The 18,912-nt window shown below is 52.0% G+C and overlaps 1 protein-coding gene across 1 annotated transcript; it reads right to left on the bottom strand.

Annotated features, from left to right (window-relative positions):
* Window positions 1-836: 836 nt before the first annotated feature.
* On the bottom strand, window positions 837-18,774 carry SIRT2 (sirtuin 2). The gene is made up of 16 exons (XM_063111051.1): window positions 18,689-18,774; window positions 17,846-17,892; window positions 14,726-14,774; window positions 14,322-14,435; window positions 11,451-11,492; window positions 11,189-11,295; window positions 11,029-11,085; window positions 10,515-10,583; window positions 5,244-5,373; window positions 3,429-3,488; window positions 3,094-3,149; window positions 2,881-2,957; window positions 2,741-2,792; window positions 1,904-1,974; window positions 1,698-1,764; window positions 837-1,574 (listed from the first exon to the last, which is right to left on the bottom strand). The coding sequence occupies exons 1-16, from the start codon at window positions 18,702-18,704 to the stop codon at window positions 1,419-1,421; spliced, it is 1,170 nt and encodes a 389-aa protein (XP_062967121.1). The 5' UTR covers window positions 18,705-18,774; the 3' UTR covers window positions 837-1,418.
* Window positions 18,775-18,912: the final 138 nt, after the last annotated feature.

Consider the following 18,912-nt stretch of genomic DNA (forward strand, 5'->3'; position numbering starts at 1 on the left):
AGTGGGCACTTTTGAATATTTTCCCTGCAATAGTACCAGGGGTGGGAAACCTGGGCCTGAGAAGGGAGGATCCATCTATCCATCCATCCATCCATCTGATATTTATTGGATACAGGCCCAGCCTTAGGTGCCAGTGCCCTGGGGAGAGGGTGATGAGGACAGGCCCCTGCTCCCAGGGCCTTCCATTCTTGTTTGGGGTGGGTGTAAAATATGGATAATAAGCAGCTAAACAAATAAATCAGCCCATTGGCCAGAAGCCCAGGGTGTTAATTAGGAGCAAGGCAGGGGCATGTGCCCCACCCAGGGGAGAGCAGGAAGGAAGGGGTAGGGAGAGGAGGCAGGTGCCGGCCTGGGTTCTGTGGGAGGGGAGGAGGCCATCGGTGGTGCTGGGCAGCTACCGGATGCCAAGGGGAGGCAGTGGAGGGTGAAGATGCCAGATGCTCGGTCCCTGGGGGCCCTACCTGTTCTCCGAGGGGAGGCCCGGTGTAGCAGGAAGTGAAAGTGTTCCTCGCAGAGAGGAAGCTGAGCACACGGGTGGGGGTGGGGGGTGTTGGGGGAAGAGGCGGGGCTGGAGGTGTCTGAAATCAACCTTCCTCTCTCTTTCCGGGCACTCAGGCCTTAAGTGACCAGGCTTTGGTGGAAAGGACCCTGGCAGGGTCCAAGGTAAGAGACATGAGGCCCCACCCACCCCCTGGAGTCTCCTCTCGGCACCCCTCACTCTGTTTTTCATAACAGCCTGGAGATGTTCTGGTTTCCTTAGTGGCCCAGTCTAGCCCCCTCCCTATAGCTGCTTCCCTGGGTACCCACAAAAAGAAACAGCAAGACCAGACAGCTGCTTGTCAGTTGTTTTTGTTTTGTTTTTAATTTGTCTCCAATAAGCAACGTCTTCTGCCCATCTCCACTTGGGAAGTGGGTCCCAAGTGAAGGGGGCCCAGAACCCTCTTTGGGAGTTGGAGGCAGAGACTTGGGAGTCCTTCAGGCTCAGACCACTCCCTGACACCGGGTGTGAGTTATATTTGGAGGGCCCACCCCTCCATCTGGGGTAGATTAGATTTGGTCTACTTGGCCACAGGCCCCTGGGAGCAGTAGAGAGTGGGGACCCTCAGACCCCTGTCCTGGGACAGTTAGAAGTTTGGGGGCACCCCTGGCCCCTGGGAGCAGTTAGAGATTAGGGGAAATTGCTCCTTAACCCTGGTGGTGGGTGGTTAGAGATCCGGGGCTGTTAGAGATGGGGCTGCTCAAGCCTCGGCCCTGGGAGATGTTAGAGATTTGCTGGCGGTGGGTGGGGGTAGTGGTTAAGAGATTAGGGGGATGTTCTGAGCTCCTCAGACAAGAGCTGCAGGTTAGAGGGGGCCAGAGCTGGTTGGGGCTTTACTGTCCCAGAGGGAGCTGGGCATCCTGCCTGGGAGATGCAGCCCTCACTGGGGTTTCTCCCCATCTCTGCTCCTGGCCTCCTCCTTGGCAGGTGGTGGGGACTTCCTGGGGGAAGCTGAAGTGGTGGGATTGGGGGCTCCCGACCCTGACTGGGCATCGATGCTGGCATGCTCCTTCTGGACAAGGTCCTCCAGCTCCTTCTGCAGGGGCAAAGTTCACAGAAATCAGAGGTCACCATGCATCCTGGGGTCAGAGGGCCTGTGGGGCATGGGCAGGGTCCAGGGACTGGGCTTAAGGTGGGCTGGGGTCGCACAGCTCCTCACCTTCCATCCGAGGAGGTTGGCAAGGGCCAAGCAGCCCTGGTCACAGTCACCCAGCCAGGCCACATCCCTGTGGTGCAGGCAGGAGAATCAGAGCTTCCAGGCTTGTCTGAGGCCCCTGCTAGCTCTTCTCGTCATTGTGCCTCTGTGCCCTCCTCCCACTTCAGCCCTGTCCCTTCCAGGCTCCACCCTCCAGGCCCAGGCCTCACCTGTAGGCCTTCTTGGAGTCAAAGTCCATGCCTCCTCCAAGGCCCATCATCATTCCTAGGAAAGGGTCCGTCTGCAAGGGAGGTGGGAGGGGAGGGACGAGAAGGGCAGAAAGGAGGGAAGCTAAAGCTACCCTGGAGGATGGAGCTAAGACCGCAGACCCTGCAGCCAGGTGGCCTGGGCTTATAACCCAGCTTTGTGAATTTGGTCAAATAACTTGGCCTTTCCATGCCTCAGTTTCCTTATTTGTACACTGGGGATAATCATGGAAACCCTGATAGGGTTGTAGTGTCAGTGAGTTACTACATATAAATGCTTGGAACAGTGGCTGGCCCATGGTATGATTCTGCCCACCTGGTGTCCATGCCCCGGTCTCCCTTTCAGGGGAACACCCCTCCCCAGGAGGGTGTTCTCCCCAGCAAATTTCCCCAGGAGGGAGTGCCTGCCTTAGAGTGAGGCCACCCCAGGAGAAAGAGAGCCGAGAGAGGGAGAAGGCAGAGCCCCCACCCCATGGCACTGTCCAAGGCCCTGGGTTCATTACACCTCACTCCAACTAGCCCTGACTCTTCAGTCTCAGGCAGCACGTTCCTTTTTTGGCGTCAGCTGGTTGAGTTGGGATTCTGTCACTCGCTCAAAAGGGTCCTGAATTACCCAAGGCCTGTAGAGTCAGGGTAGCCTAGAACACAAACCCTCTGGATTCTAGAAGGCCAAGGCCAGAGCAGAGGAGTCAGGTGCTGGGATTCCCCAGTTGGGATTCTCTGAGGCTTGTCCCCTAGCTGGAGACCCGTGTGAGGAGGAGGAAGGGAGGGTCAGATGGGGTGTGAGTAAAGCTGACTCACCTGGCCAGTCTTCTCCTTGTTGATAAGCAGGCGGGGGGTAGAGAGGGGTGCCCTGGGGGGATGGCGAGTTGAGTGGTCAGGACCAGTCCTGGTGCCCCCCAGTCCCAAGCCACCTACCCACAGCCCCGACCCCAACCTACTTGCTGATGAGGGATGCAAAGGGCTGCACCTGCAGGGAGGTGCCCATGATGATGAGGAGGTCCACCTTTCGGAAGTCCTACATGTGGGGAATGACCAGTGAGGCTCCCAGACCCTCTGCCCAGGCTGGGCCACCCCACCTTGCACCCCCGCAGCAAGCCCCACACCCACAGCAAGTCGGGGAGCCACCTTCCCCTGGGCAGGGGGGCACTTACTGACTGCATGCAGGAGAAGAAACGCGCTGGGAGGTTCTCACCAAAAAATACGATGTCTGAGGTGGAGACAGATGGACAGACACAGAGACAGAAAGAGAGTGACATGGGGAGAACGAGAGAGAACAAGCAGCAGTAGAGGCCTGGGCTGGGAGCTGGAGAGCAGTGGGGACAGAACCCCACTCTCCCCAGGACAGATCTGGGACACTGGTCAGGGAGATGGAGGTGGCCAGAGGTGCGGGGTGGGGGACATGGCTTTTAGGAAGGGGTCTGTGGGGAGTAGAGGGGGGTTTCCCAGCCCAAGTCCACCTTGGTTGGTCCCTGGCCCTAAGGCTCACCAGGCTTCACCACACTCTGACATTTCTCACACTTGGGAGTCACCTCCATGAAGATCTTCTCTGGGTGTAGGGAAGAAAAAGGGAGAGAAAGCGGTAAGAGGCTCTGGGCTGGGCACCAGGGGTTGCCACCTGCCCTGCCTGCCTGCTCCTTCCTCCACTGTCCACATAAACACAGCTCAGTCATTGGGGGAATCTCCTGGGGTGTCTACCCTGCTAAGAATTGACTTCCCTTCTTATAGAACTGTCTACCTCCAACCCCAGGCTCCCAGAGGTGGCTCCCAGCACCACTGTGCACAGCTATTGAATGAATAAACGAATGAACCAAAGAATGAGCAGAACACTTGCCCTTAACAGAAGCAACTGAGTTCCACCAACCTGCTACCTGGGCAATCTGGACTGGGGAGTGAAGTTCTTCCAGTGGGTCTTTGAGGGCAGCTATTTCCCCCCGGGTCAGAGAGGCCTGGTGATTCCCAGGCCTGGTGGCAGAGAGTGAGCGAAGACCATGCAGATGATCTTGGAATGGGGACAAACCCTTAGGCCCAGCTGCTTCCCATCCTTGGGTTCTGTGACAGACCCCTCCCCCCCACTATCGCCATCCTTATGAAAATCATCTTCGTTATTACTTATTGATTTAGGAAGGTTGAAGGAACTTTTATCATTTGCAACCCACAGACTTCTAACTCATTCATTCAATTATTCATTCATTCATTCAATAAACATTTACAGAGCATTGTCTTAATGTCTGTAATTTACTTTAAAATATCTCTGCATCGACAGCATGCTATTCTATTCTGTGGGTGATACATGTGCTACTGCTGTAAGTGAGACATAATGGGGGTAATGTGAATTGTACAGTCCCCCAGCTGTGTGCAGTCGGGCTATTCAGGAATCCTCAGCCCAGGGGCGGTCAGCTGGCATCTTATCAGAAAGGCCACACTCCAGAGGCCCTACTACAAATGCTGCAGCTGTCCTTATCTCACATGGACACCAGAGGCTTTGTTAAATCAGCATAAAGAATGTCAGAAATGGGTTTCTATGGGTGAAGTAAGTGGCTTCTTAATTAGCACAATGGATGTCAAAAATAGGCTCTTTCTCACTGGCATTTAGGATGTGTGGATTGGCTGATTTTTTTTCTTCTGGACACTCTGTCCTTACATGAACAGTGACTATGACTCTAGCAAGCCCGTCGGTACTCCTAGGGACAGCCCCCTGCCTTCATCCCTAACCAGGCCCGCATCCAGCTTCACACTCCATAGATTCTGCCTGCTCCATCCAGTGTGCTAGTCAAAGCCACATGTGACTTTTACAACTTAAATGAATAAAAATTAAATAAAATCAACAATTTAGTTCCTCAGTCGCACCAGCCACATTTCAAGTGCTCAATAGCTACATGTAGCAAGTGGCAGCCACATCAGCGGTGCAGATATGAAACATTTTCCTCCTCTCAGAAAGTTCTATCAGACAGTGCTGCTCTTCTTGGAATGCAGTTGTATTTGTCTCCATGAGTCTGTCATGTAAGACAGGGTCAGAGCACCTGAAAGGACACAGAGCTAGGGTTTCATGATTTCCTCACAGAACAGCCTGTGTAGCCGCTTAGGGCCTGTCTCTGTGCGTGGCTGAATTTGGTCTGGGGCTTGCACCTGTGATTACCTGGTGTGAGGGGGCGTGGGGAGCAACGAATCGCCACCACCTTAAATCTCTGGGGGATGCTGAGCAGGGCAGAAGTGGTGCCCACTATGTGGAGACCCTGTTCCTGGTGCTGGGGAGTGGCTGGTGAGCTGAGGCCACCCTCGTGCATGACCTCCAGCCCCTAACCTTTCATCCAGCTCAGTGTGTACTCCCGCCGGCAGAGGGGGCTGACGCAGTGCGACGTGTAGAAGGTGCCATGAGCCTCCACCAGGTCCTCGGTCTCCAGCCCTGCCACCCGCTCCAGGGTGTCTATGTTCTGGAGGGAGAGGAGGAGAGAAGAGGGGTCAGAAGTGAGCTACTCCCCTCGTGAGCCAGAGGCAGAGCAGGGAGTTGAGGCCAGGAGAAGCAAGCAGGATTGTTGGGACAGGGTGAGAAAGGAGGGATGGAGAAGCAAGTGGCAGGACGCATCTGGAAACCATTGTGTTCATTCTGATGGTGCCCCTGAAAGGCTAAAAGTCATGGGTGCTTAAAGGCCGGGGCCTGAACTCAAATGTCTATGAGGCCAGACCCATTGCTACCACCAGCCCATATGGCATTTTTCTGCAAATTCAGGCCACTTTGCTTCCATTTTTCAGAAAAGTTATTTTGTTAGAGCCAGAAACTTTACAGCTACCCACCAGCAATTTGTAGAACTAAATGTACAGACCTACAGTGTCTCTGCTGTAAATGCAGCCCCCTCAGAGGTGGCCTCCTTATGTAGTACCCAACCTGCATAGCTCTGTGTGGCAGCCCTGGCCAAGCGTTAACATAAATAAATGAATCAGGAGGGCTTATTTGGTTTTCACCACACTGTTTTCCTGTTTAGTAGTCAGGGCTCTTACTACGGTCTGTTTCATAGATGGCGTATTAACCTGTATTCTTTTAAGACAGTGATAATTTCCATGTTAAGCAGGAAAGAACACTCTTCTTTTCCACATGGACATTTGTGCTCTCTCATTTTTCTTAAAACACCCAGCCCCTCTGGAGCAGCATTTGCTTGCCCCTGAGGAATGCTGCTGAGGCAGGTGCTAACAGGACACTGGCAGACATTACACAGAGATGGCCTGTCACATGTGGCCCACAGCTGAACTTAGCAGGTTTCCCAGAGACTCCATGAACAATGGAAGGGGTTGCCTTCCAAGGGCAGACTGCCCTGATTGCCCCCTCTGCTCCCTGCCAGCAATCAGCTTATTCCCAAAACGTGCAGACCAGAGCCACTGTTCCCGGACTCTGCATTTTTCCCCTCCTCCCTCTCTCTTTAATCCTTGCTTTGTTTTGGTACCTGACTCAATCTCCTGACTCCCTTACATGTGAGTAAGCCATGTTCAGGCAAATAACTAAATAGGATGTAAAAGAACTACCTAAATACCACTGCGTTATTCTCTGCAAAACATTTTATAGAGAAACCACAAGCAAACAAAAGAGGCAGATCTGTATGTACTGATACGAAATCATCTCTCCAAGGTGTTAAAAGGTTCAGAAGAACAAAGGCAGTGTGTATAGGATGTGAAAAAAATATACATAAGTTTGTTTATTTGTTTGCCCGGGTGTAGAATGGCTCCAAAGGAGATGCAAGAAACAGGTCACAGCAGTGGCCTCTAGGAGGGAAGCGGAGCAGCTGGAGAATGTGGCACAAGAACACAGTTCTCTGCTAAAGGAAAAGCAACAATGAGTGCAGACAATACACGGCAACAAACATGTGGCCTTAGTGTCCTGCAGGAAGTAGGGCCTTGTGAGGAGGTGGGGCCTGGGCAAATGATCGCCAGTTCCTAGACTGGCAGCAGCCAATTAACTCCAGCCAATAGCTGTCACCAGGGAAGCGTCCAGGGTGCAGCCAGCTCTTCCAGATTTTCAGGAGGAGCTTGAAGTCTGGACTTTGATGGGAAATCTCCTGATTATTTATTTATTTATTATTATTATTTTTTGTGGCTGGCTGGTATGGGGAACCAAACCCTTGACCATGGTGTTACAAGGCTGCTCTCTAACCGACTGAGCTAACTGGCCAACCCTGAAATCTCCTGATTTTTAAAACTTGGTTCACTTTTTGTCTGAAAACATCCTGTTACTGATTGAAACATCATCAATAGCAGGGTGGCCCCAGGCCCACACAGTGTGTCAGTGCAAATGGAAGAAGGTGTCACTTCCTCTGGGTGAATAAAGTGACCTCATGTCTAGGTGCACAGCTCCGTCCATGAGCCCGGGCTGGGGCTCTGCCCTTGTTCCCCAGCTGGTGCCCTCACGTAGAGCACCTAACTTATGAGTTTCTTACATGTTTTTAAAGTAAGTGTGTTCCCCTCAAACAATGCTCTCATTCGTTTCCCCACTGAACTATCTTTAGGCTGAGGTGAGTGAAGGTGGGGTGCTGGGGTGACCTCCCCAACTATGACATTTGTATTGAAATCTGAAACTGAAGCCACAGAGCTTGCAATAGAATAAGACTTAGCTTTTAAAAAGCATGAAGCTGCTGTATGAGTGTGGATATGAAAGGGTCTTCCCGATAAGAGGTTAACTGAAAAAAAGCCAAGGGCAGAACTTCAGATAAATACCCTATATGTAAATTGAAAAGAATTATAAGCCCTTTCTCTGTGGAGATCACAGCAACTTGAATGAACAAGGCAACTGTCCTAGTGTTTGAATGGATACTTGCGTCGGGAGATAAAAATAGCATCATACACAGCTTCAAAAGTGCTGCATCGTCACAATTCAGACAGAAGTGAAGACAATGTGCTCCAGAAAACTGGGTCAGTGACTCAAAAAGCAGCTGAGGTTGAAGAAGAGGGTGAAACATTTGACTAAAATGTTTTCATGACATATGAGAGTGGAACATTTTTTTCCATCTTTATATATTTTATGCAACATGCCATTTTAAATATGTGTGTGTAGTCAAGTCATTAAGTATTGCAAGTGGGGGTAGATGCCTGCGGACTTCACATTGCCCCAGTACGTACTTATGTGGGCTTTGGTGTGAAAACAGCACGCAGTTGATGCGCCGCCGTGGTTAAGGGCAGGAAGTGGAGCTGGGCAGTCAGCACTCTGCGTGGCCCTGACAGCATACTTTGTCCTGGGCCTTGGTTTCTCATCCTGTCTGGTGAGTTGACACATTATCTATACGCTGCTTCCACAGCTTGGCCCTTTCTGCTCAAGTCCAGACTCTGATGTCCAGCTGTCTCCCCATCTCTCCACGCGAGTGTCTAACAGGCATCTCGGCTTCCACGTGCCTCCAACCAAACTCCTCACCTAGCCCTCCCCTCCCCAACCTGCACTTCCCACCATCTCAGTAAAAAGCAGCAGGTGCTTGGGCTGAAAACTGTCAGGTCATCCTTGACTCACCACTTTCTCTCATGGCCACAGCCGATCGTCCACAAGTCCTGTCGGCCACCTACTGCTTCTTCCCCCTCGATGGGCCACCCTGGCCCAGCCTCCATCCTTTCCTGCTTGGGCCATCACAGCAGCCTCCCGCCTGGTCCCTTTTCACCCCTCTCTGCTATCCCCCCAGTCTGTCCCCCCCCACACAGCCAGAGGGAGCCTGTGAACGCCTGAGTCAGATCTCCTCCCTCCCCTATCCAGAGCCTTCAGGGTAAAGTACCTTCCATCTCGCTCAGGGTAAAGGACAGATCCCTCCCTGTGGCCCACAAGGTCCTATATGATCCGCTCTCCCCACATCCCTCTCCCTGTGCCCCCCACTCTCTCCAACTCTCCTCCTCACTCCCTCAGATCCAGCTTCTTAGTATTCTTTGAACAATGAAAAAAGTGTCACCTCAGGATCTTTGTCCTGGCTGTTCCCTTTTCCTAGAACACACTCTTCCCCTAGATAACCCCAGAGCTCCCTCCTTCTCTTCCTGTAGGTCTTTGCTTAAATATCCCCTTCTCAGTGAATCCCTCCCTGACCATTTTGTTACAGCAGCACCCCACCCACACAGGGTGCTTCCGATTCCCCTTCCTACTTCACTGTGCTCCAGACACCTGTCACCACGTGACACACTAGGTGTGCAACTTCTCCACCTTGCCCATCTCTCTCTCCCCACATTACGGTATCATCTCCAGGAAGGCAGGGATGTCTGCTCTGTTCTCTGCTGGCAGGGCCTGGCACTGGGTTGGCACTAAGTAAACATTTGCTGTGACAGAAGCTGACAAACAAGGATGCCAGCAGGGCTGAGGTGTGGATTTCATGAAATCATGCACAGAAAGCAGTTGGCTTCAAGTGAGCTGTTCATATCATGTCTGAGCCAGGTCCTGTGAAGAAAACTGACTCTCTGGGCAGAAGAGTCAATCTTATCCTGAGCTTCGGCCTCTCCTGGAAGGAGGAGGCCGTCTGCTCCCCTCCACTACTGCCTGCCCCAGACAGGAACACCTGCCCCATCTAAGAAATCTGGACCTAAAAAGAATTCATCCTCCCCCTGGTGGCAGCTTTTGAGGCTGCAGGTGCCACACTGCCAGGTACAGGGAGCAAATGTTAGAAGATCTATTTATATTCAAGTATCATCTCTCTATTTGATATTTGGGGTTCTGAGGTATGATTTACAGCATGCACGTACACTGCTGCAGCACATCATGTCATTTCAACACACAGTCATAAAGCAAAGGTAGAAGCACAAACATTTTTCACCGTTAGGAGGTGAGACCCCAAAAATCTTGCTGACTAGCCCAGAAGCCAACAGCATGAGCCATCCTTACCTGAGTTCCCCAGGGCAAGACCCTTGGCTAAGTGCCTGAATGTATGAGCCATGGCCCCATGGTGCATCCAACGCCATGTTTACAATTGTGTGAATTATAAAAAGGCACTCCTTCCTTAAGATACCATGTCTGCTGGCCCGTGGCTCACTCGGGAGAGTGTGGTGCTGATGTCACCAAGGCCATGAGTTCGGATCCTATGTGGGGATGGCCAGTTGGCTCATTGGCTGAGTGTGGTGCTGACAACACCAAGCCAAGGGTTGAGATCCCCTTACCGGTCATCTTTAAAAAATAAATAAATAAAAAATAAAGACACCATGTCTGTCTGTTGGAAAATTGGCATAGTGTACTGATTTTGTTAGATCAAGTCACTTGGGTGTCATCTGCTGGAAAACTCCATAACAAATATGAAATCTGGGCTGTCTATGGTGCAAAAGGTGTCCCCTCAGATATGGGGCCCTTTCACAGTACACATGGGATAGCCCTGAGAGGAGTCCATTGCCACCTCACCACAGACCTGACAGGGGCAAAGCTGTTCCAGCCCCTGTTATGTAGAAGGGGAAACTGAGGCCAAGAGGAAGTGACTCACTGCAATCACACAGCAATGAAGCAGAAGACTAAGCCCTGGCTCTGTATCTGCTTGAACCACAGCCCGAGCTCTTAAGCAAAAGGCTCTGCTCCCCGCTAAAGGTGCCACGACACACCAAGCCCGCCTGCCCTCTTCCCCAGGACCCGCTGTCCCCCTACCTGTGTGTAGCAGCGCAGGAGCAGTCCCTTCTCCTTCAGCAGGCGGATGAAGTAGTGGCAGGTGGTCGGCTGAAGGGAGCAACAATAACGCTAATGATAACAGAACATCTGCACGCAGTTGCCACGTGCCTGGAACTGTTCTAGGCACCAGAATCATCATAATGACCTCGTAAGGGAGAGACCATCATTGTCCTGCTTTCACAGATGAGGAAACTGAGGCATAGGGAGGTTGATTGTCTTGCCAAAGTCACACAGTTGGTAAGTTGCAGAGCTGGGACTTGCACCCAGGCAGCCTAGTTCCGGAGTCTGGGCTCTTAAGTGCGTTATTAACTCGTTTATGCCCCACAATAACCCATTTCAGATACTGTTATTAGCTTTGTTTTCATTGGTACATGGGCCCAGAACCCATGCACTTAGTGACTATATTTGTCTGAAGAGCCCCGGAGGGGGGCCTTCCTATGCCTGCTCTCCCCCAACCTTTCCTGTTCCCCTCCCTCTGCAAAAAAAATCTCACCTTAAACTGCCCAGGATAGAGTTCCTTGGCAAGGGTGAAGAAGGGTTCTGGATGTTTCTGTGGGAGAGAGAGCCAGAAGGCAGCTGGGCATCTTGATGCCCCAGGTGAGATGAGGGTTGGAGCCCTCATTACAGACATTCCTTCCTGAGGGAGGACATACCTTGAAGTAGCCGATTTCGAAGATGGCCTCTGGATAGGGAAGATGGTACTTCTCCAGGTTGGCATAGAGGCCCGTGGATGGAGAGCGGAAGTCGGGGATGCCCGCAGCTGGGGGAGGAGGGGCAGTGAGCAGTTGAGCAGGGATGATGGCCCATCTACACCACACTGACCCTCCTAGGCCAGGGCCCAGACGGGGCACCTCCCCAGCCCCTGAGAGGGGCTTCACACTCCTGAGGGCGGTTAGTCAGGGAGGGGGCACTTACATGTGGAGATTCCAGCCCCCACCAAACAGATGACCCTGCGACCTGGAAGAGAGAAATGTATACATCATTTGAAACGATGTGCTCATCCCCTGCAATCACACCAGCCATCGTGCTGTTTACTCCACGCCAGGCCCTGGGGCAAGCATTTCAGATCCATGATGGCCCTCCCAACCATCTTGAGAGAGATGGTGCTAACATCCCCATTTTACAGATGAGCAAACTGAGGCTAAGATAGGGGAAGAGGTCATACAGTTGACTTGTTGGAGGAGCCAGCAAGGGGAAAAAGAATCCACTGTTTGAAATTATACCAACTTAGACTTGAGAAAAGGCCACTTGAGGAGAAGTTTCTCCTCCTGACTAGATCTAGACAAAAACGCATGAGATCTCGGTGAGAAGGCTGCGGGGGGGAGTGTAGCAAGGGGCACTGCCCAGGAAGAGGCACAGGTTATTACACACATTCCTGGTGACACCTCATCTTTCGCACCCAATCTCGGATGATCATCCATTTCTGCCATATTATACACACTCCTTCATCATAGTACTTTCTTCCGTAATCAAACACACATCAGCCACCTGAAGCCTGGTGATTTTTAGGTGAAGACCAAAAATTTGCCACTCTCAGCCCACACCCAGGAATGGTAGAGTGGATAAGGTCTTCAAGTCCTGGCTCTCCTGCTCCCTGCTGTGTGGCCTTGAACAGGTCATATCATTACTCTGAGCCTCAGCTTCCTCCTCTGTGAAATGGGCATAATTACAGGACTGTGCTCGCAGGGCTGCTGAGAGAATGAATTACTCACCAAAAGCTTAGTTCAGTGCCCGGCATTGAGCAAACACTACATACGAGGGAACTTCAAAAGTTCGTGAAAAAATACAATTAAAAGATAATACAAATCTTTCCATGAATTTTACTTATTTATTTATTTCTGGTGGCTGGCCAGTAAGGGGATCTAAACCCTTGACCTCATGAAGTTTTTAAAGATCCCTTGAAAGTGTTTGCTATTATTCTTTGAGTCCATTGTACTAAACTTCTTGAGACCCTTGATTCATATACCTATAAGCACTTTGCTCTCCCATTTTTCCAGGTTTCATACAAAAAGGTGGGAAGATATGGTAGGAGGTTGAATCATTTCACAAGCACACAGGCGGGGCAGGATAGCTCTGCTGCTGCCTCATCTGCTGGCAGCGGGCAGCCCTGCCATGTAGTACCCTGGCATCTGTCTGTCAGCTGATGGAAAGACACAAGCGTGACGCCCGTGAATCAGGTGACTCTGGAGTGTCCTGCCCAAGGGAGGACAGCAAGGGTGAACAAAGGTCAAGGCCTGCCCCGGCCTCAGCTCTCGGCTTCATCCCTGGGATTCCTTCAGACCTTGGAACCAGGCCTGGTTGGTTGAGTGGAGGGGAGTGTGTACTCCAGATTCAGGGGACCTGGGATCAAATCCTAACTCTGCCACTTGCCAGCTATTTGGCCCTGCACCAAGGCACCTCTCTGTGCCTCAGTTTCCTCCTCTGTTCAGATGACTCCCATAACGACCTCATAGATATAATGTGAAGATCAAATAAGAGGCGGCTTGTAAAGTGCTTAGCCCAGTGTCTGGCACAGAGTGAGGGCTCACTTAATTGATATTGTCCCCTCACAGGCACCCTCATAAGCCAACTACCCCAAAACCCAGGTGCAGGACGGAAAGAACAAATGCTTTGTAGCCACTGCCTGAGTTTTCTTTGGGGCCATCGTAGGCCAGAAGAGGGCTGCAGACTGCTGCTCTGCCTGCCCCAGCACAGGGAGGCTCAGGGAGCAGGCCTGGCTGCCTGAGGAGGCAGACAGCAGCAGCTGGAGGCTGGTGAAACTGGAGAAGATGTCCTTGACAAAAGGCTGTTCAGGACCCTCAAAGGGTCGATTGTTACAGTCAAGGACTGCTGAGGGCCTGATTTCTCAGACTTTGGTGACCTCAACTCATGGAAAGAAATATAAATTTTGCGCCGACCCTGTGGCTCACTCAGGAGAATGCAGCGCTGGGAGCTCAGTAGCGCTCCCGCAGCGGGTTCAGATCCTATATAGGGATGGCGGGTTCACTCACTGGCTGAGCGCGGTCACAAAAAAAAAAAGGACAAATAAATAAATAAATAAATAAATAAATGGGTACAGAATTTCAGTTAAAAAATAAATAAATAAATAAATAAATTTCATGGTGACCCAGTAAATAGGCACATATACACCGCACCTGAAACAAGCTCCCTGTAATAATAACCACAGCAAACAATTCCACAGCTCTTGCTATGTTCCAGGCCCTGCTCTGAGCAATGACATCTACATTGATTTATGTAGCCCCCCAGTAACCCCACGAGTTTCATACTATATTATCATCCTCATTGTATGAAACAGGCCAGCCAATCAGAGGCGGTAATTCACTCAGCAATGAGCAATGGCCATGTGACCCAGGTCTGGCCAATCAGAGACATAGCCCGTGGTTCAGGGCAGTCATGTGACTCGACCTGTGCCAACTGGAGCCAATCTCTGCTGTTCTGCTTGAACCACTGGAGGAAAGGTGCACTCTTTCAGTGGGAGCTGCTAGGCTGGTGGAATTTGCGTTTGGAGTTGCTGGAAGTTACCTTTATCACAACACAGAGAAAATCAGTGCCAGAGAGAGTTAAGTTTTTTGAGAGCAACATGAAAGCAACTGGATCCAGCCATTCTTAAAGGTGGATTTTAATTATAGAGTCAACACACTCCTTTTTTGGCTTAAGCCAGTTCAAATTGGGTTTCTTGCTACTTGTAAACAAAAGGTGTGAATGAATGGTTCAAGTGGCTGGGGATGAGAAGTCACTTGGGGACAGGAAGGCGGGTGAGCAGCCTAGCCCAGGCAGGGGACTTACAGCGCTCACTCTGCATGTAGCGGGCCACCCCTTCCAGGGTTAGCTCATCCAGCAGACGCTCCTTCTGGGTGCCCAGGCCCAGTGTCTGGGAGAAGAAATTCCGCAGGAAGTCCACTGACAAAAAAGAAGAGAAACAGCGGCCAGACGGGTATTCAGCCAGGGTGCATAGACATCCCCAGTGCCCTTGCCCCAGCCCTGGGATTCCCTGGCCTCCCCACAGCTAAAGACACAATGCCTGGTCCAGCCAGGGGCTTCCAGGACCCTGGTCTGGCACTAGCACCGAATCCATTGCTACAAACTTTGAATGTCAATCCTGGTGGAATTGAGGGGGAATCACCCAGACCCCTGCCCTGAAATTTCCCCCTCCAGAACCTTGCTCTTTTCCCCCCAAGGAAGATACTCACTGTCTGCCTCTCCACCAGCTGCTCCTCCTTCAGCGTCTGAATCTGAGTCCTGGAAGGGGTAGGGTGGGGTGGCCGGGGAATTAGGGAGAGAGAGGGAGGGGGGAGTGACACCAGGTTTGGGGAAAAGGCTCTGGCTGGGAAGTGGCCTGAGAAGGTGAGGGGTGGTGGAGGGCCAGTGCCAGGACCCACATGAGGGCTCTCGGACAGGCTGGCTGGGTTAGAAACCTGGCCTTGCTACTCCTGAGGAGCAGACCTTGTGTGAGTGACTTGGCTTTTCTGAGTCTCAGTGCTCCTGGTCTTGGAAATGGAGCTCAGAGGGCTGTTAAGGCGATGAACTGAGCTTGGAGCAGCACCCAGTGGTGGGGAGGTGCCCAGTGAGCACTGGCTATTGCTGTGACTGCATGCCCAGTGTGGTGCCCATATCCTCCCCTTGCACCCCCCATCCCCTGTAGTGTGGGCCTGTTGCCTTCCCCAGAGGCCCTGCAGCCCTGCTCACAAAGTCACTCCTGTGAATAATGCCAACAGAAAGAACCGGGTGTTCACCCTGCAGGACCCTGTCTGCCCCCTGCATGAAGCCCCAGACACTCTCTGCCCACCTCTCTGACTACCTCCAGCTTCTTTATCACTCCTCCCCTTGACCTGGCTCCCAAAGTGCAGGTCTCTGGGACTCTGTCCTGGCCCCTCTCTGCTTTCCCTCTCCACCTTCCTTGGGCTACCTGCCTCATCCATATCAATGGCTTCAGCCTAGTCACTGATGATGTCACTTCTTTGTCCCCAGATCCAGGGTTCCCATAGCCTCTTGGACTCCTTGCCCTAGGTGATCCCCCAGGCCCCTCAATCCCACCATGTCTCAAACTGGCTTCAGCATCCCTCCCAAGCCTGCTCCTCCTCCCAGGCCTCATCTCAATGTGGTTTCACTATCCCCCAGTCTGCCAGATGCCTCCTGCCCCTGCCTCCCACCCTCACCCGCCTGCCACAGCCCTGCAGCCTCACAGCATGTCCATTCATCCTCCTGAGAGTCCCTCTACTGACCTCTCCTCCCCTCCTCAGGGCTCCACCTGGTCCATCCTGTCCTCTCTCCTCAGGGGTCCTGCCCCAGCCTCCTCCCTAGGCTTCTGGCCTCAGTCTCCACCTCTGATCTACCTTACTGCCCTCCACGTGATGGTCTGTCTAGGTCAGCCCACTCCTCTCTACTTCAAAGTAGTACTTCTCTTTGGCTTCTCCAGTCTCATCATTCAGTCACAAACATTCCTGGATATCAGCTCCACAGAGCAGGGACTTTGTGTTCACCACTGAATGCCCAGCATGGAGAACCAAGTCTAGCACCTGGCAGGAGCTCCAAAACCATCTACAACTGAATGACTGACTGCTGCGTGCTAGATCAGGGCTGGGCCCTGTAATGGATCTCACAAAAACGCAGTTCTGACCAACTCACTCTCCTTAAAACCTCTCAGACAACCTTACTTCCCTGAGCACTCACTACATTGGTTCCAAGCCTTTTTGAATAAGAACCTCCCTTCTAAACATACTAAAATTCTTTAATTGATTTTTAAGACTGCACAAACCTTGCAAAAACTTTGACCATTAGACACTACCCACGAACTGGGGCACTTGACTTATGATTTCCCAATCCCACCCCTATGGAGACAACCACTATTCACTGTTCAATGGCAACTACTCCAGACTTTTTCTGTGCATATAAAAACTCATTATTTTTATAGAAATAAGCCATATCATTGTACGATGCTGCACCTTGCTTTTTCCACAGAACAATATACTCTAGACCCACCTCATTCTTTTAAGCAGCTACATAGTATTGCATTGTATGGATGAACCATAGTTCATTTAACCCATCTACTGACAGCCATTTGGGCTGTGTCCAGTTTTGCCCTGTTACGGACAATGCTGCAATTTACATCCTCCTGTCTCTCTTTGGCACCAAGGATCCCTTCTTAACATTAACCCTTTTTCTCTGACATTGTTGTGCCTTGGGAGCCAGGCGAATGAGATGCCACAGGAGGTTCTCATACCCTTGGCATTGCTCTGCTGTGCATTTGTGAGGCATTTTAATCACAGCTTCAGCACTGCCCTGCATCTGAAAAGCCATCTCACGTGTGTGGGTGGGCTGGCATTCTTTCAGACTGTGGACAGTGAGGCTCTATGGAAGGACTCAAGGGACCTGGCCAGTATGTGGGGGAAACTTAGCCTAACGGGGAGCTGGAGGTGCTGGTGGTGGCTTCAGACTTCTGCGAGGTGGCCTGTCTACCTCTCTTTGCAGTGTCTGGAAGGCAGTGTGTTCCCTTCCCTGCTCCTTTAGCTGAGGGACAGAGGACAAGTTACTTAAGACCACTGCCTCAAATTCCTCCTCTGTGAAATGACCATTTGGATGCTGGAAGATGAAATGAGATGATGCACTAAGATGATGCACTAAGCAGAGTGCCTGACTGGAGTAACTAGTCAATAAATGCTAACCATGAGTATAATTAGCTGACCACCCCCAGCCACCCAACTTCTAAACACATCATGCTCTTTCATGCCCCAGGGACTTTGCACAAGCCATACACTCTGCATGGAACACCATTTCTCACTTTGTCTAAGAAAATTATAAACCACTCTTCACTTATTACGCTATGTCAGTATCTCAGTCTGACTCCTAGACCAGCCTGTGTATTACTTTAGGGAAGAGCCTGGCTGGAATCTTCTTTGACCCAAATAGTTTATTCGGGGCTCCTATAGTACCCTGAGCTACTTTCATAACGATCCTGTAGGGCCATTTTCTTGTCACTTGTTCGTGAGATCTGTGAGTTCAGGAACCAAACTGGATACCTGTCTCTTCCAGGCCCAGCACAAATTTGGTATAGAAGGGATTGGGGGTGGGGGATAGTGGCAAGGAAAGAGGAAAGTTTAGGAGGGCAGGCCTGGGGTTGAGGCTGCATACTCTTCTTTGACACTCCCCAGAATCCACCATTCCCCAGGAGATTGCATCAGGTGGAGAGAGGGATTGGGGCAATGAGCAGAGGGCCCCGGGGTAACTGTCTCCCCTCTGCCACCTCCCCCCCAGTGTGGGATGTGGGAACAAATCCATCTCTCTCCTTCCCTCCACCCTTTCCCCCATCTCACCTGAGCCTCCTGCACCTTCCCTGCCTGGGTCTCCAGAGGGTCAGAGGCTAGGGGAGGAGGGGGAGCAGACGTGGTTACAGTGGGGGGAATGGTTAAGGGGGAATGTAGGGGTTCAAAGTGGAGGTGGGGGCAAGAAGACCCACCCACCTAGTTACACTGGGGTCAGGGGGTGGTGGTAAAAATGGAGGGAGGGAGCAGATGGTGAAAAGTAGATCTTATTAGAGTGGCGAATGCTGGCAGGAGAAGTGCTTAGTGAAGGGCAGAGGCTGGGGAGGGAAGGTTTAAGAGGAGACGGAGGGGAAAGTAGGAGACACAAGACATGAAGGAAGACTCAGGAGTAGTTAGGAAGGACATAGTAGTTTGTGAGTGTGTGCACGGGGAAATTTAGGAAGGAAGAGGGAAGAAGGGATATCTCGGCTGGGAGGCGGGTTTGGGAGACGAGACGCGGTGGAGGAGAGACACAGGAACTAGAGGGAAGAGATAGGGGACACCAAGAGTTCCCTAGCATCCTACAGTTGCCTCTAACAACCAGGTACTCTTAGCAACCGGACCGCGGCAACCTATATCCTTAAACAACCAGGGTCCTTAGCAACCACGGTGCGAAAAACAAGCGATCGTTAGTAACTTGGCAAACGGACATAGTAAACGGACCCTTAACACCTTGAGACACAGAAACCCACCACCCTAGCAATATGGATCACTTAGCAACGACCCTCCGAATCCCACTCCCCCCATGCAGTTTCTGTCTCCCGCCCCACCGCGCCCACCCTCGGGCCCCGGGGCCTGCAGCCCTCAGCCAGGCCCCGGTGCCGCCCGATCCTCTAACCGGGGCCCCCAACTCACGGTCCGGCTCGGCCATGGGCGCGGGGCGGGGGCTCTCGGGGCTGTCACCGACCGCTCTATCCCGTGACGGTACCGGAAACAGGAGGGGCAGGGATAGGACAGAGAACTACAACTCCCATCAGCCATCGCGGCCACATCAGGCTTCGCGCAACACCCGGAGCGCCCCCTCTGAGGTAAGGAAGACACGCGAGGACCGCACTACGAGTCCCAGAGGCCCTAGCGTC

This window comes from Cynocephalus volans, chromosome 10 (genome assembly GCF_027409185.1).
Source record: "Cynocephalus volans isolate mCynVol1 chromosome 10, mCynVol1.pri, whole genome shotgun sequence".
Classification (NCBI taxonomy): Eukaryota; Metazoa; Chordata; class Mammalia; order Dermoptera; family Cynocephalidae; genus Cynocephalus; species Cynocephalus volans.